Source organism: Lonchura striata, chromosome 8, assembly GCF_050655825.1.
Source record: "Lonchura striata isolate lonStrDom1 chromosome 8, ASM5065582v1, whole genome shotgun sequence".
NCBI lineage: Eukaryota > Metazoa > Chordata > Aves > Passeriformes > Estrildidae > Lonchura > Lonchura striata.
Window position 1 is genome coordinate 19,048,465 of NC_140710.1, and position 26,860 is coordinate 19,075,324.

Here is a 26,860-nt window from a genome sequence, read left to right on the forward strand (position 1 = left end):
ATCTATAAATACAAATTACAGTCAAAGAGAATTTTTCAGTAATACTAGTAGGTAATGCATGTAAGAGAGACCATTTATCTTCTCCATGACTGGGAAAACAGTGAATTTTTGTTGTTAATATTAAGGCTCCAATTTTCTCATGTACAGCATATCTTGGTAGCAGGATCCTTCTACTATAATTTCTTCCATTCCATTAACATGTTTAGGTTTACTTAAATTTGAATGTAGAGTCTGGTCAATCATTGACAAATGGTAGTCATTGTGGCTTATATGAAGTGTTGCATATGTTTGCAGCCACACCCAGGCACTCACCTTAAAAGCGCATAGGGACAATACCACTTGTTAGCTTGCACAATGCATGAGATAACGTGATGCAATGCTCAGATGTCATTGCTCTGTATGTGCTGGTCACGTCGGGTGTTTCTCCTGAGCACCATGTTAAGTGCATGGCACCATCAGCTCTGCACAGTCTTGTTCACTCTCATCTCTACTGGGACACAGAAGGTTTGGCAGAAGTAATTCATTTGATCACTCCCTTTCTGCTCTTATGTCAAGTCAAGGCAAACCTGTTTTTTGCTCACTAATTTTCATATAAGGCTCCCAGTGACTTCATCTATCTAGGACTTTCAGGGTGTGAACCATTTTGTTATTTATAGAATTACTTATTTTTTTACACTAATGTTGGCAGGATTTAAATCAGACAGGAAAACTGCTAACATGAGTGAAGACAAGAAATTAAAGACAACAAGGAGTTGAAATTTTTTAATATGTAGGAAAGGATAATTTTTATATCTTTTTTTTCCCTAGAAAAATGTGGTTTGCTGAATTATCAGAGTTGAATGTTTATCAGGAAGACATTTAACATATTTCCTTGGGAGAGCAAAATATACTATGTAAATTTTAGTTGGTTTTACAATTTTAAAATATAATTATTTTGAAGAATACCACCATATTTATATCTAGAGTTATTCTGAACAATATGTAATATTATTGTATTATATGTTGGTGTATTTTCAATATGGGAATCTATTTATCGAGCATAGGAAAGAAAATGTTCCTTTATAAATAAAAAATGTGGCAATACTTTATGTCCTGGGAAACAGGATGTAAATATTGACATGCTAGTATAAGGCAGGAGGCAGGCTGGTTATGAAGGAAGACTAAATTAATCTGTCTTTTCATTTAATCATTATTCACATAGCTGATAAGAATCCATACCACTAAACTTAGACTAGAATGTTTTTGAAAATAACTTCTATTGAATACTCTGGAGTTATACACAAAAAGTATACAATTATTTCATCCTCCTATCACACTAATACTGTACACTGAGAAAGCCGCTTTCATTTGGAGACGAAATGTGGAATACTACAGAAATTTCTCAGATGGTCAAAATAGATGTCAGGAGAGCAAACTTCATTTCTGTAATTTTTAGGGATTATTCTTGACCTTCCCTGTTTAAGCAAGGAAGAAACAAAGAAAAAGACTGGGAGAGCTTGGGAAGGCACCTGGCACTTAAGAGGAGCCAAGGATGTTCAGAAACAGTTGTGATTTTTTCCAGAACTCTGAAAAATAGTGCTTGGAAGAAATGAAGTTTCTCTCTCTCCCTTCCCACTCACTTTTACTGTTCCATAGAGTCAGTTTGGATTACTTAGCAAAGGTTGTTATAAACTCAGCTCCTCATATCTTTAAGAGCACTTGTTATGTACGTTTTCTCTGAAATAATTTTGGAGTGGCTACTGTTACAACATTCATTGTGTCCAGCACATGTGAGGCATCTGAGCAAAGAGTTTGCCAATTCTCCTGCCCAGGCCAAGACTCAGGAGTATATCTATTGCCTATGGGAAACAGCAAAGCAGTTTGAGGATACCAGACCCTGATGAAAAAAAATCACCTATTTTACCATGTTATTTACATATGTATGTTGGCTTTAGCTAAAGATTTTTTAGGCTTTCTAACCTTTCCAGTTGTAATGTAAACTGCCAGATTAAAAATAATCTTTGGCTCAGTTGTTGCAGAGAGCAAGCAGAAAACTGTTGAGGGTCATGAAAGTGGTTGGAGGTCCTGATGTCAGTAAGGAAGAAGGAAGTGGGCTGCTTATTCTGATTTGTTTTAAACAGTTTTTAGTAGAAACAAGGTAGTACTGGAAAGAAAGTCTGCCAGGGTTTGCAGTCCTTTAGTCAAGAAGACAGTCTTTTGTTTATGTGAGTAGCTGGCTTCCCCTGTGTCCATCATGTACCTTTTAAAATTTTCACCTACTGCCCACAGATATCCCCTTCCTTACGGTGTTCTGGACTCTGGCCTCTCTTCCATGCTTCCTGGCTTCTTCCTAAAATGAATTGGCCCACTGTCGGTGGGACAAATCTAACGTGATTATTTTAAAGAAAGACCAGGTAACTCCTTATGGGCTACATACAATCAAAGATCTAAAAAAAGAGGCGAATATTCCCACGGGAATTTGCATTGAAGGTATTCCAAGCACCAGGGAATTCCATGTGCACACAATGTAGTGTTGTTCTGCACAGGAGTTTCAGTACATAGCAAACTTTGTAATCATGGTTTCACTGGAGTCGGGAGTTTGCCACTTGTTCAACTGGTATTTAAATTATGATCTCAAAATTGTCCTTTCAAGTGTGTGGACCTGAAAAAGACTTTATTTTTTAAACTGGCATTTTAGAGTACAGGTAAATTAATACTGAATCAGTCTTCTATATTTGATTCAGTGGGAATACTGTTCCTTTGTAATAAACCGCAAGCAGAGGGTTGTGTAAGAGGGACGCACGTTTACAGCTCTCACATTGTAAACTAATGGTCTGAGTCTTTACCAGCTTATTCACAGTAGTGTTTTATTAGCGCTACAGCCAACAAAAGCATATTGCTTGTGTTATCTATGCTACTTTATAACCATATTACCAAGATTACAGCAATTCATTGCCTGACATTTATCTATCTGACTGTCAAATCAAATATTCATGGAGTGCTCACTGCTGCTCAAAGTAGCCTGGAGAAATAGTTCTGATCCCTCTGGTTACCTCTCAGTACTTTCTAGCTGGTTGTGAGGGAGGTCTTGCATTATGCATTTGCAAGATCCCATCTCTTTGGTTATATGTTTCTGGTGTGAGCACTTGTCATTCCTTTACTGTGTAATTTATTTGATGGTGTTACTGGTATGTTATTGCATTTGTGGTGTGCAGCATGATTTTGCATTGCTATTTATAACATTGGTATTAATGGTAAGTTTGGTGGTATAGTAAGAGAAGAAAGATTGTGATCTCCTTCCCGATGGATACCAGCAGATAGGAAATAATGCATTTCATAATAGAACAATATAAATAAAATGCTACTCATTAATTAAAGGTAATTAACTGAAAGAGAATACAGTTAGTTAAATGCACTGAATCTTAAAATTAGCTAATTTTCTTAAAATGCTGTGAGCATTTTGAATTTAAATACATTTTAAATGTATGAACATTAAGGAATTGAAGAAGGCTCTTATAAATAGTTTTTGGTTAAAGGATTTCCATTAACCAAAGACTCATAGAGTCACAGAAATCCTTGTTTAAATAGGAATGTTTGTCATACTGCTAAGGTCTTTGAAAATGTCCAGAAGAGGTCAACAAAGCTGGTGAAAGGGCTGAAAGCAATGTCGCCTTAGGCGCACCAAAGAAGTTTGGGCTTGTCTAGTTTGGAGAAAAGGAGGCTGAGGGGTGACCTCATTGACCTCCACAACTTCCTGAGAAGGGGAAGTGGAGAGGGAGGTGCTGATGTCTTCTCCCTGGTGTCCAGTATAGGACTTGTGGGAATGGTTCAAAGCTGCTCTGGGGGAGGTTCAGAGTGGACATTAGGAAGCATTTTTTACTGAGAGGTTGGTCGTGCATTGTAACAGGTTTCCTAGGGAGGTAGTCAAAGCCCCAGGCCTGTCAGTGTTTGAGAGGCATTTAGAAAGGCATGAATTAGACAAATAATTGTAGATCCCATCCAAATGAAAATATTCTATTCTATATGTCATTCAGCTTTTGGACTTCTCCCAATCTCCAGTAAAGACCTTGTGAAAATCTTCTGAAGAGTAAAAGAAATATTTGTTTTGAGTGCAGGTCAGTTGCAATAACTTCAGATTATTCCCACAAGGTGCATGAGAAGAAACAGCATAATTAACTCTTTGCTGTGAGAAAACACTTGGAAGTATGACATTCATTAGAATTTTCCAAGTCTTTTCCAACTGTGAAAAAGGAGTAGAAAAGTGAAAAAGCAGTACCAGAATACTCTGTGGTAACAGATTAATAAGACTAATACAGAATATTTTACCAGAATTGTTATGAAATATTAGTAAGGGTTTTTTGTATAGCATAATCCTTTTGTTTTTAGTCAACATACTGGTTTAGGGTACCAGCCTTCAGAAGCCCTGCCTGTGCCAGATGCCTCGATAAAGGTCAGAGGGGTGTGACTCACCTGTGAGGAGGGTGTTGTCACCGCCAGCTCTGGGCAGGACAGTCCCACCTGTGGTGTCCCAATTTCCAGGGCAGATCACAGCCGGCCCTGATTGGCCGCGTTGGCTCCCGCCTTGGCACGGATTGGCCGAGCCTTCCACCTCCTCTGTCTCATCTTGCTGGGGCACCGGCACTGCCCGGCTGCAGCTCCTCCGCACTGACCACAGAGGCACCGGAGGATGCCCACGCACCGGCACTCGGTCGATAAGGTGTGTTGGTGGGGATGTGGTGGACAGGGTGCACACCAACTGGGGATGCTTATTCTCGAGGGATGGAGAATAAGTCTGTGATGCTCATCAGGAGTGTCTAGGAGAAGGAGAAAAATACTCATAAAGAATGGGAATAGAAAGGGATATACAGGAGACAGTCTTAAACTGTTGGCAGGATGGACTTGCAAGAACTGTGTTTTTCAAATTATAGGATAGGTATTTATCATATTCACTAAATGCTCTATATTTAAAAGCTTTTAAAACAACTTTTGTCTCTATTCAGAAGTTTGCCCAAGGCTTTGGAGGAGCAAACCACCAAAGTGCCTCGTCCCAAGTCCAGGAGACTTTGCAGTAGCTAACTAGCAGGGATTTAATTGTTGGCCTGAAGACACATTAGACTAAATATGGAAAAGGATTCTTAAGGTAGCAGCTCAGGTGTTGGAAAGGTGAGGGCCACATAGACTCATAGAGAGAAAAGTTTGAATCTGTGATAAAAAAAATTATAATTTTTCTATCAGATGGAGGAACTGAGGATATATTTAATTTTTCATCATTATATCCAATTAAAATTTTGCAAATAATATTTATTTGCTAGAATTCTCTATGCTTCCATATTATAAATATTTAATTTTTGTTTCTTTACATTTTTCATGGAGAAAATGTAAAATATGTGATGCAAGGTAACATGATTGCATGGAGTATGTATTGGAACTCAGAGCCCATGGAAGTTTTCTGCCTCAGGTCTGCACTTGGAATTTTTTAAATGCTAATATCTCTCTTTCTCATCTAAAAGCTAGTTCCAAAAGATGACATGATGAGACTCATAGAATACCTCTTGAACTATTAAATCAGAGAGCTGATGCAAAGAGAAGGCATCTCAACTGTGTTTCAACTTGTTGTACTTATATTTCTGGCTCTTTTCTAACAAGAAAAAGAGGAAAGATTTCAGACTGGCCTTCTTTCATGGCAGAGTGCAGTTCCAAACTATTTTCCAATCCTAGCTAAACTAGGACTTTGTGCTTTGAAATTGAACATCTAATTAGAAACAGACTTTTTTTTTGTCTCTCCATGAGTCAGAGAGAGATTTCAACAACACAGTGTTTCTGTGTTGATATTAAATCACTGTTTACTGCATCTCTTGATATAATAGCACCCACATGCTGTATTTAAAACTTAATTAGAGGTGGGCCACGTCAAAATCGTCACAAGAGATTGGATAGCCGCACCCAGCGTGCTGATACCAAAACATGATGCTTACCAGGATCCCATTAGAGTGACACTTTGATGAGGCTTTGGAGAGGACGGTCTTCATCTGCTTTACAGATGCAATAACTTGAGTCCATCACTTTCCTGGTTGGTGCACTGAGTAGTTGTGACACCATGCAAACCTTCATCATCCTACTTGGAAATCTTCCAGCATTTCACTGTCACCTGTTTTATTATTTGTTGACTCAATGGCTTTTTAAAAAGTTGTTAGAGTTCAGAGTTAAGCACATGAATGTTCAGAGTTGTGTATTCTTCCCCTGCTTCCAGATGCTTCTTTTACTTATTTCATTAGCACATACAAAACCAAACCATCTTACACAGTTATGCATGATTTAAGATGCACAGGTAGATGGTACAAATTGAGCATACCTCTTACATTGTGTTTGAAATGCTTTAAAAAATCTCAAGTAAATCTCTCCATTCTTTCTGTTACTCTCTGTTGTGTCACATGAGGCAATCTTGTGGCAGACAGCATGTAACATAGCATTATTAAATATTTCTGGAGATTGAGCAGTTGTATCAGCAATTTTGTAGCTGGAAGAGTGAGTGGTTCATAAGATTTAATGGCCTTTTAACTATGTAGTGCTATAGTTGAATATTTAGGTTTTGAACATGGGCTGAAAAATCTGATATTAAACACCTGAGAATACTTTTGGGAAATGTTTCCTTTCTTTCTTGGAAACAGTTTACCATCATTGCAAGTGAATTATAAAGAAAATACATTTTTTCTTTATGGACAACCCTGGAAGACTGGACTTTAGTCTTGTCTCTTAGTTATTTTTTGTGAATTTCTATACTGGTTATAGTTTCTTTACTGGTTATAGTTATTGTTTACTAATGGGAAGTATGCAGTAGTAATTTAGTATTTTAAAACTGTTTAGAAGTTCCAGAGGACTTTGCAGAAATCTTTTATTAAATCCTTCAGGAAACAAATACTTTGAAATTCTTTAAGAGTACTCTGGGGCATTTAACTAGATTTCTTGACCAACTTGTGGAAGTGAGAGTAGGGAAAGCCGTCAAAGAAGAGCATGCTAATTATGGTTATATCTACAATTTGAGAGAGCAAGGATTCCCTCTGAGCTCTTGCATAACCAGGGAGCTGAGCTAAATCTGCTGGTGTGACAATGAGGAACTTTGTTTTAAGGACTTTTCTAGTTCAAAGGTGTAATGCAGCAGACATGGCTGTTAGTGGATTGCTGACATGTAATCTGAAAATTTAAACTTCCATCAATTATTCAGTATTTTTAAATTATAATATTTGTGTGTCTTATTGCACTTTTCTGTCAATGTATATAAGTATTTTATTTTAATTATTTTTCTTCAAAATACATGAATGCAAAGAAAGAGCAGCTTTCTAGGCTTGCTTTGTTTCCTGTCCTGGAGAAAAGCAGATATTTGCCAAACAAGGCAACTACTTAAAAGAAGTTACTATGATCTGTATTGTCTTTTTGTTCCACAGATGAGGAGACACTCCTGCTTTATTTTTTTGTTCTGTGGGGTATTTTTGCCTGGAATCCTTGGTTTTCCACAGACAAATACCTCAATTGATTGTGATTCTCTGTTACCAAACTATGAAGCTGAACCACAGACATCTGCACCACCATATATTATTGCTGTATCTTTTGATAACTTTGAGCCAGGAAATGAAGTCCAAGGTAAAGAATCTGAATGACATAAAATCTTTAACTGTGTCTTCCAAAATTACCAATCTTCATAAAAATCCCCCCATTTCCCTCTCAGTCTAGATAATTTATTTTTAAACTTCAATCTTGTTCATGTATACCTGAGATATTATTATTTTTTATGTTTTTTATCTGTATGTACATACTTGTATTACTGAAAATGCATTCTTTCTTTCTTTTTTTCTTTATGTAATAAATATATATTAACTTTATGCTGTAATTTTTGTGACAATTAAAATGGAGTGGGACAGCTCAATTAGTCCAGGCCAAACTGGACTAATAATTAGTTGCTCTTTAACTTCGTATTTGATTATTTGCTGTTGAATCAAGCCTCTGCAATACAAAGGGATCCTACTCATTAGTTATTCACATGCTGTCATCCTACAGGAAAGGAAGAATTCAGGGCGCAGTATGAGACTATTTAAGAGTGATACATTTTGAGTCACCCTTCTAAGAGCTGCATCCCAGATTTTATCACATTGCAGGAGGAGGAGCACTTGTGGTTTAAGCTCCCTTTTTATTTTCCTAATCCCAAATTGCTCTCTGGATGGAGCACCTTAACAGCCTTGTTTCTTCACACTGTGATGCCATCTCATGGTGCTGTCACACTTCAAGTAACTTGTGAATGCTTCTTTTTCTAGTCATTCATACTAGAAGAAGCATGGAAGTGGAAGAGAGTTGTGACCTGTCACATGTCTGTTGGATCTCAGTAGCTAAAAAAAAGCATTATTGACAAGTAGTTACTCTCTAGCTGGGATTCTGTTTTACTTTGACCTAGTAGCATGGATGTACTTCCATGGAGAATGATGTATAGGGAGAAGAATGGAGAAGCCTTAGAGCCCTGTTGTGGCTGCCCTTCTTGGGAAAGCATGTGAAGGGCATCCTTTTAGGATGGGAGGGCTCTTTCAATACTCTTCAAATATTTAAAATACTATTGACAGAAAATTGGGGGATGTATTTAAGTATATTCAGATTGTTCAGTAAGTTAAATGAGATATATCATGACAAAAATATTGAATCCCAGATGCTACTAACCTTGCCTTTTTTTGTCCCTTTTTTTCCCTAATGATGGATTTTTTAGCAGTCCTTTTTTCATGCTCCCCACTGTAAGCACCTAGTACATGGTCTCAGGGGGCCACATTAGGACCCCTTGCTTGAGTCTGCTGCAGTTTCACTGTGACATGCCACGTGCCACTCCTACAGATCATCCCTGCTGCATTTAGCCCTGCATTCAAGGGCTCCATGTCATTGCTTCTGGGACACCTGGGGAAATTAGTGAATTAGGACTGAAAGTTGATGAAAAATTGGAAGGCTAATTATGCAGATGTTTGGAAATACTGAATTATTGAAGTATGATTGATTGGTCTTTGCCTTGATTTCTGTGTCATTCCCACTTAATCTGTCCTTGTTTTTAATAACAACGGATATCTTTGTTCATAAACCATTATTCTGATTCCATTCTCTACTAATGGAATTAGCAGAGAAAAGTTATAATAGATCATAGCAAATTTGGTTATGTCTTTTGAAATCTAATTTCAGTATTGATACACACAAAGCACAAAACTGCTCTCTACCATAATTTTCTGAGCTCTTTCAGTAACAAAATTTGAGTAATATTGATTAGCTCATATAATTATTAACTTTTCATATTTAATGTAGAACATGGAAGCCAAACTGTTATCTATCTTTCCAGTTCTAATACATTAAATAAATGTTTCTGCATTTCAACCTTATGCAAAAGCTAATCTTTTCTTTTAAAACAGGTAGAAAGAAATGCAATTCTCTTTCTCCTGTAGCATTTTTGACTTTGTACGCCTGATTAGACAGAAAATAAATAACCTTTTTGTTAACAGGGCCACTTCACATTTAGTAGAGCAGAATTCCTTTTGAAATTGTCAGTAAATCATAAATTTCATGTTACTTTACAGAGAAGCACCTTTCCACATTTTCTCCTTCACCTTTATTGTCATTCCCCTTATAATAAAGAAAGGTGTTTTAAATGTTTTTTTCTTAGAATTGTACAGGGCTTAAAGGAATATCTGCACTGTGCAGAAATCTTCACAATGCAATCTTGTGCCTTGGCATGAAGCAAATTGCATGGTAAACATTTAGGCAGTTTTAGTGGTATATGAAATTTATATTTCTCAAAATGCTTCTTTTCACAGTAACTCTAGAAGCACTTGGAGATGCTGGGTTTAAAGGATTTAATCTACAAGCTCGAGAAATCGATGGAGATGTTCCTGTTGGTACTTTTAAAATTACAGATCCAAACACAAAAGGCTTGGAATGTCATAACATGACGGTATGTGTGTAGTCTTTGGAATATTTACTGAAGCTTGGGTTTCTTTTAAGCAATAGAAGTAGGGATCATTTTTATACAGCAAAGCTATTTTATCAGTAGAGTTTAAAAGATTAGGTTTTCTCAAGAACTTCATCTACCCTTTATATGTGATATGAACCTAATGTAGAAATTCCCTGGCTCTTTGTAGCAGGACACCACTGTTACCTGTTGTAGTAGAGACAGTTTCTGTAAAAGTATAGCTAAAAGTCACTCTTACATCTTATATAATTATTTGTATTTCTTTTTAATTGCAGAATTCAGCAGTAATTAATGCCAATTCAGATGTGAAACAGAAGGTTACAACAACATGGATTGCTCCACAGAATGTTAGAGAGCTTCAATTTATGTAAATATTTGGTTTTTGGGTTTTTTGCCTTGAAATTTTCTTTCTGTATTGAGATAGACCTGTGTTGCTGTTTGAGATATTCTTGTTCAACATAGGTTTTTTTCATAGTTTGCTATAACTTCACACTATGTTCATTAAATTATTTCCATTTCAAGATATATTTGTAAAAGTTAATGTCCTAAAGACCTTAATATATGTAAATAATTCCATTAAGCATAATATTATTAATGAATCTTTGAGTAGCCATTTTTACACTTTTAATTCTTTAATTACAACAGCAACAAAATATGAATGTAACTCCTTCCCTGAAAAAATGAAATTCAGACCTATCCAGTTATACCTTTCTTCATTTTTAATAGTGACAGAATAGTAATTCTTCTAATATAAATTTTAAAATTAGTGTATGACCTATTAAGTGAGTTCTAAAAACAGGGGAAGACATATTTAGCCTACCTTTAATGCTACATTTCTTGCAGATGTGAACTTTGTAAAAACACCACCTACTCTAACAATTGCATGCTTGAAGTATATTGGAAAAAGCCTAAATATTTGATAGTTTGCATTCTTTGAAGTGAAGATTTATGATAGGGCCATCTTTGCCTTGCTTCATTAAATCTTGAGGAATACCAAGAACAGGCAAAAGAATACCAAACTGCAATTGCTTCCACTCATTATTGCCATAAAAATCAGTTCACCATCATAGATGCAGATTGTCAGAATATGTGGGACAATTCTTCTGGACATTTAAGCCAATGCTCCTCACTTTTGTCAGTGCTTCTTCAAACATTGTCTTTCCCTCTTCTGCTTGTTCTCAGCATCTGTTTTAGTTATCTTCAAATTTATGCTGGGTGATAATACAAGCCACTACAAGGAAAAGTATTCTGTGGAACTTGCACTTAAAAACAGAACACAGTGGATATTCTTGGCTGGGGGCAAAGGGGGACAAGAGTTTATTAGTATTTTATATTGAAATACGCTGATAAAAATAAATTATTTTGTTTTCTCTCTAGTGCAACTGTTGTTCAAAATCTAGAGAACTTTTGGGTTGGAATTCAAAGCAAAAGTCTCACACCTACACATTCTGAGTCAGTTAATGTGACAGGAAAAAGTAAAAGGAAGGTATGTATATTTTAGTGTATTTGAATGATAGAAATTAATACAGTAATTAAAGTATCTTTGGCTTGATACAAGATATACATTTGTTGTCATTTATTCATTAACTAAGGCAAAATCATTAGATGTTTTCAATAATTTCAATTTAACTGCCTAATCCTTTTATAAAAATGATGAAAAAATGAAGTTAATACTCTTTTTCTCCTACAGAAATGAGGAAAGTAATAATGTATTTATCAAAACAATCCATATCTTAAAGCAAAAAAAAATAAAAGAAAATTTGTAATAGAAATGTACTGTACTTCTTACGTACAGTGCTGTTCTTAACTGCTGCCCCAGCCCCTGGGAATTGTAACCCCAGCATATTCTTGAAAGGAGTTGGTAACATGTTTTTTGCCAATAATTATGCTTCTATGAAACACATTAAACTTTGGCAGCTCAAGTAAAGGAAGTCTCCTCAAATCTACTGTGTTGGACTGCAGCAGCAGTGATTTATGTGAATTTGTAATGTAACCAAGAATGAACACCTGTCTTAAATCTCTCACTTCAGCAAGTGTATTTTCTGTTTCCGATAATAAGCTACTTCTTTTTATTCTGTGAATAATTTGGTAATGTTTCATCTTCTGTTTTTTCCCCCACAGCTTATGATAGAATTAGAATGTAGCAAGGTAAGAGCAATTTTTCTTCAATTTCCCAACTTCCAGTTACCTCAGTTTTAGAATTCTTCTCCTACTGGTCCAGTTGTTTCATGCTTGTAGCATGAAGATTCTATTATACCATTAAAATTACTTTCCTATCAGGATGTCATTTATGCTTTATTTTTTTTTATTCAGTTCTGATTTTTTTTGAATTAGTTAACATCAGTTTGCAGATGAGATTGTTAAAATGTGTAATATGTTAGCAATTAAACCTTTGATTTCTTCACTCAGACCATCCATGTGAATTCAGTTGATTTCCTGTTTAAAGTAGTGCCAGTCAATAAACAGTAACTGGAACCTGTATTCTCTTGCAGCGTGGAGGGACTTACTCAACAGGCCGATGTATCATGGTAAATATTCCTTCTCCAAAGACATTGACATTCTGCTAACTGCCCAGGATCTCAAGGCCTAGTCAAAAGTTGCTTCTAGATATGTCTTTATCCCCCCTGTAACTCAATTTAATTTTCTTTTTGTTAGTTTATCTTTGTTGATTAAAAATCAAAAACTGTCCAAAGGGTTGTGAGCCTTGTTACCATTTCCTTCTGCAGATTCTCTCTGCTAATCTGTAGTAGCTCTATAATAGAAGTTTTCTTTTTCTCTTTTAACTCTTTATTCTTAATGTTTTCTTACTTTTCAGGATCACTTATTTACTTGCCTTCTGCAAATCATGATCTAGATAAAAAATATAGCTATTTGATTTTTTTCCTTTGAAAACTTTCACTGGCAGTGCAGGGAAGAAGCCTCTTTTCCTTCTTTGCTTTTTAACAGTAAATATGCTAATGATTACCTAGCCATATTAGTAAAAAGCTTTCATCTGCTTTTAATGATTGTGGTGGTGTAGATCTCCTCCTCAATGATGGACATCAAGTATGGGAGATGAAATACAAAAGGATGCAAGCAGCAGAATTATGTTATTTATAACAGCTGGATTGCCACGGTTTTGAATATTTGTCTTGAAAGATCTCTGAAATAATTTTAATAGTATCAGTTGGTGGAATGAATGAATAGAAAACTACTTTGTGAGTTCTTCCTTTTCCCACCAAGTAGAACTTTCTTTCCTAAAAATCACTTATTTAAAATAAATTTTCAGCCAGATAATAAATACCAGTCTGTTTTTTTTTTCAGGTTGGACCTTCTGGTTCCTCTCAGAACAGCTATTCAGGCAGTCAGGTATGAGTCCTAAATTCCAGTATTTGTATGTTTTCCTTCAGTAACCTTGAATGACTAAAATTCTGTAATGTGAGGTGATTTAGTACTGTACTGATATATCTTCTCTGCTGATTAACCCAGAATGGCAGAGGTGTGTATCCAGCAAATAGTGTGTTTGTACCTGGGCTGGGTTCAAATACCTCCACTCCTCTGAACTCAACAGCTTGCTCCAGTTTAATGTCTGTATTGCTTTTAACACTGGACTATATTTGCAGTTGAAAATTTGGGGCCATCACTGCCTAGTTAGCCTTTTAAAATTTCTGGGGTATACATGTCTGCATTGCCACTACTTTCACTTCATTAATCACAACAAGGTATATTTGGTTTTTAGTTTATTATCTCCACTATCATATATATGCCTATTTTCCCTTTAAGTCTTAGATACTTTCTGGTATGTCTCCAGTTTCTTGAACTGATGTTATCAAGGACATACTTCTTACTACTTACTAGTGGTTATATGTATTAGTGAATTATCTGGTAATATTCCATTTCTTCAATCTTTATTGCTTGTAATGAATACCAGATACAGAGAAATACAAATTATTTTCATGCATATGCTAAAACCTAGTTTCCATGTTTTTTTAATATATAATACATATTCTTTTCTAAGAGTTGAGCTTCTCATCTTGTCATATAAGTACTTGAAGTTACTCATTTTTTTATAAAATATAAGCCATTCAGTAACATTCTGAAAGATTTCATGACCAGTGACAAAGCTGATGAAATTTATAAGAAATACAGATGATGTCTCACAATAAATTACAATCAATACAGGCAGTGCCAGTGAACTGGTAACCTCTTTACTTGCTTATCCCTTGCTTGTATATACACATTATCAGCTGCACAGCTTTTCATGCCATAAATAGCATGGCATTGGGTTTTTTTCTCTCTTGCCCATTTGAGTTTTTTATATGGAAATATTTAACTTCTGTTTTTATTTCAGGGTGGAGTAGTCTACACAATAAGCAAGAGTGGATGTACACCTGTAAGCACTATTTTTACATTCTCTTTTTTGTCCCCAGCATAACTATATTTATGGTAACTTTCAATGGCATTATTTGATAAATGTTTATGTGGGAGTCTCTATTATAAATATAAAATACTGATGAGAAATAACTGGTTTATTTTTTGTCTTAGGGAGGTGCTGCTGGTGCATATAGCCAACAAGCCTGCAGAGATGTAAGCTGGTTATATATGTTTTTACTGATTGTCTCCTACTATGCTTATTAACTCATCTCCTTATTGAAAATTGCATTTGATTCTGTTCTGTAGAGCTATTGAAGCCTTCCTAAATATATTCAGGAAAATACTGTTAGCTTGAGATATTGTTCTGAAATTAAATCCCAAAATTAAAAGGTGTTACACTGCCAGTTAAAATCCTGATAATTTATGCTTTGAGGTGTGTATGTACACACCTCTAATAGGTGATACATAATATCACCTATTAGAAACTCTTAATTTTTTCCCTACTAGAATGTCAGAATTCTTACTGCATAATGCTTTTTATCAGCTAAAATTATTGTCTTTGGATATTGCATATTTTGGAATATTATTAGGGGTTCTTTACAATCTTTGCATATTAATTTTTTAATTAGTAGAGAAATTTTTATTGCCTATCTCATTTATTTATTTTGCACATGAAAACAAATTAATAATTAGCAAATTATTTTATAAATAAATAACTGATTTTTCTTTTTGTTTCAGAGTGCATCCTTATCTGGCAGTGGTCTTACTTATGGCCAGGTAACTGTGTTCTCCAACATGCTTTTAGCTTCATAAGTTATTCAAAAGCTAAACAGTTATGTCCAAATTTACCAAACAATAATTAAATTCGTGGAAGAGGATAAAGGAAAACTGTCTTCAAATTATTTAGTAATGATCATACCTAGAAATAACTTCATGAAGTGAATTATGTATTTGGTGTTTGTTGCTGTATCCCTACTTCTATTTTCCAACAAAAATTAATTACATTTATTCTATAAATGGACAACAGTTCCTTTTACTATGTTTTTTCCAAAAGTCAGTGCTTTATTTGATGGTTACTAAGAATTAAAAGTTTGGGGTTTGTTTTTTGGCTTTTGCTTATATAATTTTATGCTTCATTTAAATAATTTTTCTTGTTATAACATATCCCAATTTTTCTAGATTCTGCTGTTGTTTTTTAAATTGAGCATATGGGTTCTGGAATTTGGTTTTTTAGGATGAAGGTAGAAGAGCCTAATTTTTTTTCCTACTGATAAATATTTTTCCTACAAACAAACTTCCAATTTGATGAAACATTTGCAGCTTTTATACAGGACTCTGTAAAACTAGCAAAATAATTGGGCTTTTAAAAAAAATTAAACCAGTTGATTTATTGCAGTTGTTTATTTATTAACTGCCAATACATTAATTTTCTTCAGACTTTTACTTTCTTTGGTGCTTCATGGGTACCATGTTAATATAATACTCTTGTGGAGAATAGTGCTGTAGTTAATTTGCCATACATTTACCTAAGCTACAAATTAATTCTGTATTCTTTACAGTCTGTCCCTTCAAGCAGTTCAGATTCCAGTAAGAAGGTAAGCTCTCCTGTTCAAAGGGATAAAATTCTTACATTTATAACTTGGCATGACTCCTGTTATTTCAGCCAAGACTTTTCAAGGTTTTAACTCAGATTGATTTATATTATTTAATTTGGTTTGGTTCTTAGAGGCTGGGAGAGCTTCTAAGGAGAGAACAGTAACACAGCAGAAGATACAATTACAGCATTTGGCATATTTCGGTTTTCTTTTGAATTAACTCAATATCAAGCCTTTTTTATTTCTTAGCATAATACTGAATAAAGACAAAATAAATTGGTGTTCTAGTTTGGGGTGGAAAGTTGAGGATCAAAAAAGGGCATACAGTACAAACCAGTAGATATGGTACAATACATGAAATCCTGCTTTTGCCTCTACAGCTGAGTCATATGGTTTGGGGCAAATCTTTCATCTACTTTACTCCTGTGTATACTATGCATAAATATATATAATTCATTGTTTGGTAATGTGCATCAATTTTTTTTTATAAAAATAACCTTTTATAAAAGGGATCTTCCATACCATTATTACCAGAGTTTTAAATTTACACATTTTTGTATTCTTCATTTTTTTGGTGACATATTTAGCAATATTTAAATAATCTTTATGGTGAGTAAACAGCTTCCTCTGGTTTCTCCATAGGTAGTGGTCGTTGCCAACAGCAACCCTTTTCCACCTGTGGTAAGCTGTTTTTCTCTACAATACACATTTTCTCTACAAATAACTTTGACCCAAAAAGCTTTCAAGTATCATCGTTTTTAATTTTCAGAAATATTCCTGGAGACAATTTTTTGGCAGGCAGGATTTACCCTAAGTGTATATTTACCTTCAGGGATGGTGTGTTTTAATAAGATAGGTGAAATCCTTGTAGTTCTGTGATTGCTGTTAATACTTGCAGAGACAATGGATTAGCTGCAGGCACCAGGTTTCTCCATGTACACAGTCTTTGTGTTCCTGAATAGTGTTAATTTTCTCTTTCTGTTGCAATTTTCTTCTGTAAATTTACTTCCATTCTCCTTTCTAAATTATTATGTTTACACTCTGGATCTCTCTGGAACTAAAACAAAGTTTAGCCTTCAGGTGCTTGAAGTGAGCTTTTATAATGTAATATTTTATATATGTTTAATTTCTAATAGAACATGTTTTTCTAAGTTGAATAAAGGTTAAGTTGAATAAATGCATTTATTCTATGCCATTCTTTTTATATAATTCTTTCACATTCCACTATGTACTGCATCTGAAATATAAGGGCCCTTTTTCCCTTTCTATGCTGCAAAATTCTGTTTGGGCAAGCCCTTGTGCAAAATAATGAAAGATTTTTCTGTTTCTTTGCAGCGTCACACCTTCCCCCAGGTAAGAATACTTTTTATTTTGATTCCTATAATACCATTATAGTTTTTATGGGATCAAACCAATTGTCTCAGGATCATGTGTGCTACCCTTTTACGCTTGTCCCTCATACCTCAGAATTCAGCAAAAAAATGCCTGGATGAGGAAGCGGATTTTGTATGTGTTGATGTATGTGCAGTGCAAGTGACAGTGAGACAGGTTAGAGGAGTGATGATGTCCCAGCTTCCCTCCCTGTATGTGGAAAACCCAAGCTGACTGCTAGTGCAGAAAGGTGGTGCACATAACCTGTGCTCTCCACAGAAGGTGTAAGAGTAGAAAATTACTTAGTAGGGTCAGCCTGCCTCCCCAAACCTTCAGAACAGAGAATAAACTAGCTTAATGCTGGGTGTTAAGAACTGGTACATAGCACATCCCACATATGACCTTTCCCTTTATTCTCACAAATGAAATAGTTCAACCTAATATTTTCTGTTTAAGTGCATTGCATTAAACAAGTAAATTAAATCTGCTATATTATGTTTCTTTGTTTCTGGATTTTTTTTCAGAGTTTGGGAAGCTCTGCTACAAGGATCATAGTACAGGTAGACATTTCTTCTCCATTATACTTGAGTTTTAAATGAAGATTTGTCTTAGTAGACTAAGCAATAATTCCTCTCATAGAGAATAAGTAAGTGTGGATAACTCAGAGGTATCTTAGATGTCCACAAACTACAGTGGTGGAGTAGGGCATTTCTGTGACTACAGCAAAGGGGATATCTTAGCTGGTTGCTGAATAGAGACTGTTGGAACTATTTTCTACATGTAAAAAATTTTAAAACCTCTGTAGGTAAATTCCATTGTGCTCTCAAAATTGGCAAAATTTGACCATCTCAGTCTGCTCAGGAAGGAGGATGGAATTCTAGAACTAAAGCTTGAATGTTACTCAGTACAAAATCAAATATAGATTGCAAACTGCACAGTTCCATTTTAATTTAAACAGTCATTTTTTTTAATGGAAACACCCAGTTCAGAATTACATTTTTAAAATCCTGCTGTTAATGCCTAGGTGAACTGTTGTATTTGTAATGTTGCTTCTTGATAACCAGGCACTTAGAAAATTTATTGCAATCTAGTCTCATAAAGAGCATGCTTATATAATTCAGGCATATTTATCTGGGTTCTTTGTCATTTTAGCATCCATCCCACTGTTAATGGCTAGCCAGTCCATTAGATGCCAGTCCATCAGACTATGACAACAAATTCTCACTCTCATTGAAAGATCAGCAGCAAGTTACACCAGCTGAAATTTGTCTTTCCAAAACAATTGCTTTCAAAATGTATAGCATTATTTTCTTCCATGACTAGTGATGAATTCTGGCAAACAAAATAATAAGATTTCCTTGTTATTTAAATTCTGATTTTAAATGTACTGTGTTTTGATTACACAAGCTAACTATTTTCAACATGTAAATATAAAAAATATTTTTGTCATCTCATAATCCACATATTTTCTTGGAATCAAAATATTTTTTGTAGTGGCTTTCCCTTATGTTAAATTTTAACTGGATTTTTCAATTTTTGCTTTGGCAAAGCCTTTGTCAAAAGCTTATTAAAGAGAAAAATCATTCATAATGTGAATACAAATAGATATGGGTTTAAAGCTATTTGCAGGGTACATTTGAAAGGCAGAATTATTTTAACTCACTTCAAATACCACAATATGACACAAATCTGTATTACACAATTAATTTTAATTAATAAAATTATATGAAATATATAAATACTTGTAATACTTAATTTGTATAGGATTTTTATATACACTTTGTAGCACATGAGGATGGCATAAAGTAAGAAAAGGTATAATGAACTCTTCGTAGCTTTCAAATTGTCTAGTAGATAGAAGGACAGAATTGCTTCTTGAAATGGCTTAGTGTATAAGCAATTCCTCTTAAAAATAAATAACCTATTTTTTTTGTTCCTGTGTAGAGTGGACAAAAACAGCAAACTAGCAGCAGTACTTATATTCAGGTAAGTAAACTGTAGAAGTGTTATAAATATTCCTATAGACTTCCCTAAAACAGGGCCAGCACAATTTACAAATAAATTACTTTCTGCATTTAAAAATGGATTTCACAGGTGTAGGTATTTCTATTTCCCAGACGTTTGTTCACGATAATACCATCTGATATTGGTGTTGAAATTATTTTGTTTGCGATATTCACAAATGCATTTCCATGTGTGATGGGTTACATGAAATGAGTGTATTGTACTTGGAGCATAAGGGTCAAGGCCCTGAGAGGAAGAGATTCTAGGCTCCTTACCACACCACCAACCCCATACTGATAGATTCAGGGCCCATGCATATTAGACCTCAAATTCCAAAAGTTGTAAAGGGTAGTTGTTGAGCCATATCAAGAATGATGAAAAATCATGATCGTAGAACTATGTGCAATGTCTTCCAGCATTGCCTAAAGCCATAAAGATAAAGCTGCTTGTGTGAAAAAAAAGAAAAAAAAAGTGAGGGAATTTTAGAAAATACTCACACAGTGGCATCATAAATTATTGCAAACTAAAACTTGAGAATATTCATAGTATGGACTCAAGTATGAGGACCCGTTAGGTCTTCCTTCTCTTGGGGGCTGTGGGTAGGAGGGATGCAGAAGTCTGTCAATATTCTCTGTAGCACTACATGCAACCAGAAGACTCTTTCAAAAGGGTAGGTATGACTTTTAGGGATTAGGGCCAGAGGGAGGCTACTACTCAACATCACGAGTATTCAGTATGTACAAGGTTGGCAGTCATGGCTTCTGATGAGAAGAGGACAATCTATTGCAGGGCTGTGAGCATACTGCTCTGTCTCCTTAGTGCTTTTTGAAAAATCCCCACACAACTGTATTTCTGTAAACATCATGGTCTTTAAAAAAGGCTCCTTGTCAAGGTGGTAATTATCTTCTCTTTATTTAAAGGGTTCCCAAGGCAGCCAGTCCTATGGTCAGGTGAGATGTTTTGCTGAAATGTTTTGAGCTTTTCTATAAGAGCCTCTGTTGTGTTTTTACCTTCTTGATGTTTTGAGTGGTCCATGAGTTTGGTTTCTACCACTGAAATGCAATGAATTAAAAAGAACATAGTACAGAATAAGTTTAAGAGGAAATGGACTTTTCTGTTGCTGCTGTACTAAGGAAATATAGCTTTGTTTACAAATGACTTCTTACCTTCCTTACAGGGCTTCAGACCTCAAGGTGGCAGTTCCTATGGCCAGGTAAGCATCAGTCAGTCACCAGTCAGAATAGAGCATTTCAAAAATGGCACTATAAAGGTACTTAGCAAACCCTCAGAATCTGAACTTTAAAGGACATTTTCTCTGAAAGTGTCTATTCACACTCGACATCTATGCATGTGCTACTCGTTGATCAGAATCCCAGTGTGTGAAATCATCACACAGCATCCTCAGGAGAGCCCAGAGATGCCTGGCTCTGCATTCCACCCTGCATGGCTTTAGGATGTAGCTGCTTGCTGTTGCTAGTGCAGGCTGGACCCCTTACTGAAAGGGAAGTAACCAAATGGTGTCCTTGTCTTAGGGTGGACCAAGTTTCTCAGGCAGCAGCAGCTCCTATGGCCAGGTAAGCAAACTGGCTGTCCTGTAGAAAGTTCTTCACTGATCTCTCTGTGGCTGGCAAGACTGGAAGACACTTGAGAGTGATGTTTCCCATGGCAGTCTGTGCCTCAATTTGGACCATGGCTTCTGCTGAGAATAAGGCAATGTGCTGCACAGATGCACAGCTGTTAGCATACTGCTCTGTGTCCTCTGGCACAGGAAGAACCTTTTAGGGAATCCCACATGCAGCTGTTATTTCCATAAATATCATGCTCTATAAAGAAGCCTTCTTGTCAAGGTGGTAATTATCTTCTGTTTATTTAAAGGGTTCCCAAGGCAGCCAGTCCTATGGCCAGGTGAGACTTTATTGCTGAAATGTGTTGAGCTTTTCTGTAGGAGCCTGTCCTGTAAATGGGTTTTGGGGCATGGGTGTGTTTTTCCTTCTCAGTGTTTCTGGGTGGTTCTTGATTTCGTTTGTGCCACTGAAATGCCATGAGGTGTAAAGGAACATCGTAGAGAGGAACCTTTAATGGAAATGGCCTTTTTCTCTCTGGTATTCTGCTTCTGTTGTGCTGGGACTACACTTACACAGCTCTTTTTACAAATAACTCTGTGCCTTTCTTACAGGGTTCTCAGTCTCAAGGTGGCAGTTCCTATGGACAGGTAAATGTTAGTTGGAGTAGAACATTTGAGAAAGTGAAGTGCCATTGCCCTGAAAAGTTAACAAATTTTAAAAAATTCTTTCTTCAATTCACTTTTAACTCTTAACCCATGTATCTCTGAATCCATTTAAAGTGTTTTGTTTTGAACATGACCGTTGTGTTTTTCATGGATATATATACAGGAATCCTAGATTTCTCCTGCTATGTTATCTTTTCCATAGGTGGAACTTTAAACAGTTTGGTAGAAATAGTCTATTTGATGCTGTTCTCATTCCAATTGACAGTATAATAAAAATTTATTGTCAGTTCTATGGTTCCTGCTTTGCTCTCAGCAGAGAAGTAGCATTGAGAAATTAAAGAATCTAGGGTCAGATTCTCAGCTGACTGAGGTATTTATCTTGGAACCTGCAACTAATGAATATCTACCTCCCTTCACAGTTTTTATGTACAATAAAGCAGTCCTAAAATAGCTATGAGTTTTGTCAGGATCTCTATGTCAGATAGAAAAAATAGACAGCATACTTCAAATACTTTTTGATAATCCCTGTCTTCATAACCCTGCCAGGTAGCTATGGCACAGATCTACAGGTACATGGACTGCACTTTTTTGAGATTATATTAATGGCTGATTGCAACAGCACATTAGAATCACAGTAACTTCATATTACTGAGAATTTTTTTATTAAGTACAGTCATCCTTGGCTAATTTGTTTGACCTGCTACTTCGAATTGCATTGGTTTGTTTCCATTTTATGATGCTATAATTTTTATAAGATTGTCTTAATTTTTAAAAACTTTTTCTCACCCTAACTTTCTCTCAGAGGAAGGGAATTATGCAACTGGGGCCAATGGAAAATACAAATATATTAAATCAGTATTCACCTAGTATTCAGCATTAGCCATCCAATCCCAGTGTCTAAAAAAAAGAAGGAAAAGTAGACATAATAAGAAAATTTTGTGTCCCTTCCTGTAAAACTCTCCTAAGATTGGAGTACTGTCTGAGACAGCAATGATTGTCATTCAATGAACACAGTGTGATCACCTATTTATCCAGAATAAGAAATATCAAAATAAGTGTAGTTAAGCAGTAGAGTCTGTACATTCTCTTTACTCTATTTTCTTATCCCAAAAATAGATATTAGTGTGGTAACTGCATCACAAATAAAGTAACTGTGAATCAATCATTAATTTCACACAGGGATACCAACCTCAAGGTGGCAGTTCCTATGGCCAGGTAAGCATCAGTCAGTCACCAGTCAGAATAGAGCATTTCAGAAATGGCACTATAAAGGCACTTAGCAAACCCTCAGAATCTGAACTTTAAAGGACATTTTCTCTGAAAGTGTCTATTCACACTCGACATCTATGCATGTGCTACTCGTTGATCAGAATCCCAGTGTGTGAAATCATCACACAGCATCCTCAGGAGAGCCCCGAGATGCCTGGCTCTGCATTCCACCCTGCATGGCTTTAGGATGTAGCTGCTTGCTGTTGCTAGTGCAGGCTGGACCCCTTACTGAAAGGGAAGTAACCAAATGGTGTCCTTGTCTTAGGGTGGACCAAGTTTCTCAGGCAGCAGCAGCTCCTATGGCCAGGTAAGCAAACTGGCTGTCCTGTAGAAAGTTCTTCATTGATCTCTCTGTGGCTGGCAAGACTGGAGAACAGTTGAGAGTGATGTTTCCCATGGCAGTCTGTGCCTCAATTTGGACCATGGCTTCTGCTGAGAATAAGGCAATGTGCTGCACAGATGCACAGCTGTTAGCATACTGCTCTGTGTCCTCTGGCACAGGAAGAACCTTTTAGGGAATCCCACATGCAGCTGTTATTTCCATAAATATCATGCTCTATAAAGAAGCCTTCTTGTCAAGGTGGTAATTATCTTCTGTTTATTTAAAGGGTTCCCAAGGCAGCCAGTCCTATGGCCAGGTGAGACTTTATTGCTGAAATGTGTTGAGCTTTTCTGTAGGAGCCTGTCCTGTAAATGGGTTTTGGGGCATGGGTGTGTTTTTCCTTCTCAGTGTTTCTGGATGGTTCTTGATTTGGTTTGTGCCACTGAAATGCCATGAGGTGTAAAGGAACATCGTAGAGAGGAACCTTTAATGGAAATGGCCTTTTCTCTCTGGGATTCTGGTATTCTGCTTCTGTTGTGCTGGAACTACACTTACACAGCTCTTTTTACAAATAACTCTGTGCCTTTCTTACAGGGTTCTCAGTCTCAAGGTGGCAGTTCCTACGGACAGGTAAGCGTCAGTCAGTCATTAGTCATTATATACCATGTTTGTTATGTTCCCTTATATGCATTGAGAATCCAGTGATTTCTAACTTGAAATAATATAGTAAGTATCACTTTAGAACTAAGTCCTGTGAACTTTTTTTCATATGGCTCTGGCTCTCAACTTTCTGTTGCAATTTATTTTTCAACATACTCAGTGTTTTACCAAATAATTCTCAGTTGGATATAGCTGGTCTTCTGCCTTTGAAGCAGCCTGGCAGCTAAAGCCCTTGAAAATGTATATCTGTGTTTGAAATGAGAAAAGAGAATGAGAATATTTGGATCGTGAGCTGCTTTTTTTTCTTTTCCCCAGCAGGGCGGATCTGCAGCTTATTTTGGCAGCAGTGGCTGTGGACAAGTAAGACTTTTTCTCCAAAATATTTCAAAACTAGTCGCAGCTTTCATCGCAATACTAACATGCTTTTAATAATTTTTATCTTTTTTGTAGTTTGAAATCTATTGTTTTCATTGTTACATGAACTTATCTATCACAGAGGTCAGGAAAGGCTTCTATTGTGGCCATCGTAACCAATATGAAGTGGCTGCTCTCGTTCTGAGTTACACATGGAAAACAACCAAGTGATTAATCTGTCTACTCATTAAGTATATAAAGTCTTTGCTTGGGAATTTTTGGATGTTGCTCCATTTAATTTCTATAGAAAAGAGCAGGAATAGAGAGTGGCTTCAATGTAGCAATAATTAAATTTGTAGTTTTCATCCTGGTTCCATTTCAACTTGTTTATGTCTACAATGGTGTTAAAGCAATGCATTCAGTGATGAGATCCCAGGGAAAGGATCATGAATGAGGCCAACAGTAAAGCTACATTTAAATAAATATATTATCAAAGCAAACAGAATGAAAGATAATCATAGAGATATTTTAAGCAGTATTTAGCCAAAATATTAGGATTAATGTAAGTTAGGCATGAATGGAAATGCCTCCAAAAGCATCATAAGAAGCAGTGCAAGGACACCATTACCAGCAATGAAAGTGATAAACACTAAAGAATGTGTTATTTCTGCTAAGCTGTGTCACAGATTGACTTATTAAGAGAAGACCTGTACTGTAATAATGGGAGAGTGACTACACAAGTAGAACCCTTTCTGTGTACTGTTCCTCATCCTGTTACCATGAAATATACCCAAAACAGGCAAATGAATGGCCTGAGCAGAAACCTTGCCTAAAATCCATGGTGGTGAATCTAGCAAGATTGATGGCCACATTTAGGTAGATAGTCACCCAACAGTAACAGTTACTTCCAAAAAAATTCACCAACAGTTCATCTTTACCAATCAAGAGGAAATCAAGGAAACCATCCCAAGCGAGGGATAATACAGACAGACATCAATTACCAACCTACCTCTTTCCTTTGATCATCTGTATGCAAGTGTCTTGATGCTTGTATGGGAGTATGAGAGTGACAGAGGGTAAAGCCACACACTTAAAAGGTTAAATAAAATTAAACTCACCCTCTGTAAAGTTATATGTTGAATTTTGTTACACTAATTCTCATACAGGAAATTTTAAGGAAACTAATTACTTTGCAAGAAAAATGGCATTTACCTTTTTGTTTGGTTGGTTTTTGACAGGGTGTCTCCTATGATAGCAATCCCTGCCACCAGGTAATTCAGCTTTCTTCTCTTATTTTAAGATGCATCTGAAATTACTTTTGCCACTACCTCAATTAGTTCCAAATTCAGATTCATATTGCACAAATTCTTGTATTCTTACAAATTTTGAGATTAGAACTCACTATCTTCTTATACACAGGAGTATCAGAGGGATGTTGGAATATTTTTTGCCCCTTTTTCCTAGCATTATGTTTTGAAATGTCTAATTCTATAGGACATTAAGGCCAGATTCTGGAAAGAAGTCTGCTGCAGAGCTGCTTAACTGGCATAACTTAAATGAGGGCTGGAGCTCACCAGCCTCTCTTTTCCTATCAAAAGCCAGAAAATATTTTAGGACTTCACTTGGAGTCCCTGAAAAAATGTTTGTGCAGTGAACTATAGATAGCTACATGTGTATATGTTGTAAGTTCAAGTGTTGGAGCTCTACAAACCACTATCCTAAAAGATGTCAGCTATGTTTAAAGAAGTCACCTCTGTGATGTTAAAAATTAGGCAGAAAATGGCAACAGATTGTTTCCTTTTTATTCACAATACTTCTTTTGATTCTTACTGAATTTTCACAAGAAACAGAAAAGTTGAAGAGATTGCTTCAACAAACACTGTGTTTTAGTAATATAAATATATACTATATTTATAAATATGCAAACAACACAGATGTTGCTACAATGTATTATTATGTGGTGAGAATGTACAATGCATTGTATGTAATTTATTATAACCTTATAGAATATTATATTTTATAACAGCTTTTATGTTTAAGATAAACTATTTATTTTTAAAACTAAAGAAAATACTTAAATTTTGTTCTAAAATCTTCCAGAACATTAAGAGATACTTTTCATTTAATTTTTCTTTGTTCTGAATGAAGCCTCAGTCCCATTTTAGTGAATGGCAAATATCCAGGTCACTTAAGTAATTAATTATTTCACTATTCTTATTGTGCACTTTTGACACTAATACTTCTACAAATGTCTCTTCTGATTTCACTGGAAGGAGTTACATTCCTCTCCTAAAGAGGGAACATCAAAACAGACTGAGAGTTTTATTTAAAACCTTTTCCTCAAGACTCACAGGTCACAGCCTCCTGCATAATAATGCTACCAGGAGAATTTGTATAAATTCATTCCATTTGTATAAATTAGGTTTTCTACAGGAGAAAAAAAAAGATACATTCTCTAGAAAGTGTTCAGAATGGAGCTCATCTCTGCACTAGACATTACTTAAAGTTAAATGTTTGAGGTTCATTGATTTATGTCTCATCTAGTATTTACCATTGCATTACTGGCAATCTGTGCTTATTACATTAAAAATCATATCCATATTGCATATCTGCCTCTGCTTCTTACTCTTCATAAGCAAGTATCATAGCTTTCATCAAAAATATTTCATGGCCAAAGAGTGAGTGTCTAAAGCCTTTTTGTCTGATTTACAGGGTGGATCACAGGGTGGTCAGGTAGG

General features: G+C 35.7%; 1 protein-coding gene across 18 annotated transcripts in view; it reads left to right on the plus strand.

Moving 5' to 3' along the window:
• LOC144246782 (uncharacterized) overlaps nt 1-26,860 on the plus strand; it is a 75,765-nt gene that overhangs the window by 21,873 nt on the left and 27,032 nt on the right. For 8 of the 18 annotated variants that reach the window (XM_085585886.1, XM_085585879.1, XM_085585882.1 and 5 more), the window contains exons 1-27: nt 1-7,617; nt 9,810-9,946; nt 10,240-10,331; nt 11,342-11,450; nt 12,086-12,112; nt 12,457-12,492; nt 13,268-13,312; nt 14,295-14,336; nt 14,489-14,530; nt 15,056-15,094; nt 15,877-15,912; nt 16,555-16,593; nt 17,248-17,265; nt 17,808-17,843; nt 19,228-19,269; nt 20,208-20,237; nt 20,465-20,500; nt 20,820-20,861; nt 21,163-21,192; nt 21,464-21,499; nt 22,697-22,732; nt 23,052-23,093; nt 23,395-23,424; nt 23,703-23,738; nt 24,084-24,128; nt 25,361-25,393; nt 26,835-26,855. The exon at nt 1-7,617 is cut by the window's left edge and continues 21,873 nt beyond it. In XM_085585886.1, the coding sequence (XP_085442012.1) occupies nt 7,296-7,617; nt 9,810-9,946; nt 10,240-10,331; nt 11,342-11,450; nt 12,086-12,112; nt 12,457-12,492; nt 13,268-13,312; nt 14,295-14,336; nt 14,489-14,530; nt 15,056-15,094; nt 15,877-15,912; nt 16,555-16,593; nt 17,248-17,265; nt 17,808-17,843; nt 19,228-19,269; nt 20,208-20,237; nt 20,465-20,500; nt 20,820-20,861; nt 21,163-21,192; nt 21,464-21,499; nt 22,697-22,732; nt 23,052-23,093; nt 23,395-23,424; nt 23,703-23,738; nt 24,084-24,128; nt 25,361-25,393; nt 26,835-26,855 (1,479 nt within the window). In that variant the 5' untranslated portion in view covers nt 1-7,295. The remainder of the gene's footprint in view (nt 7,618-9,809; nt 9,947-10,239; nt 10,332-11,341; nt 11,451-12,085; nt 12,113-12,456; nt 12,493-13,267; nt 13,313-14,294; nt 14,337-14,488; nt 14,531-15,055; nt 15,095-15,876; nt 15,913-16,554; nt 16,594-17,247; nt 17,266-17,807; nt 17,844-19,227; nt 19,270-20,207; nt 20,238-20,464; nt 20,501-20,819; nt 20,862-21,162; nt 21,193-21,463; nt 21,500-22,696; nt 22,733-23,051; nt 23,094-23,394; nt 23,425-23,702; nt 23,739-24,083; nt 24,129-25,360; nt 25,394-26,834; nt 26,856-26,860) is intronic. The other 10 variants (XM_085585880.1, XM_085585896.1, XM_085585883.1 and 7 more) reach the window with 10 other exon arrangements.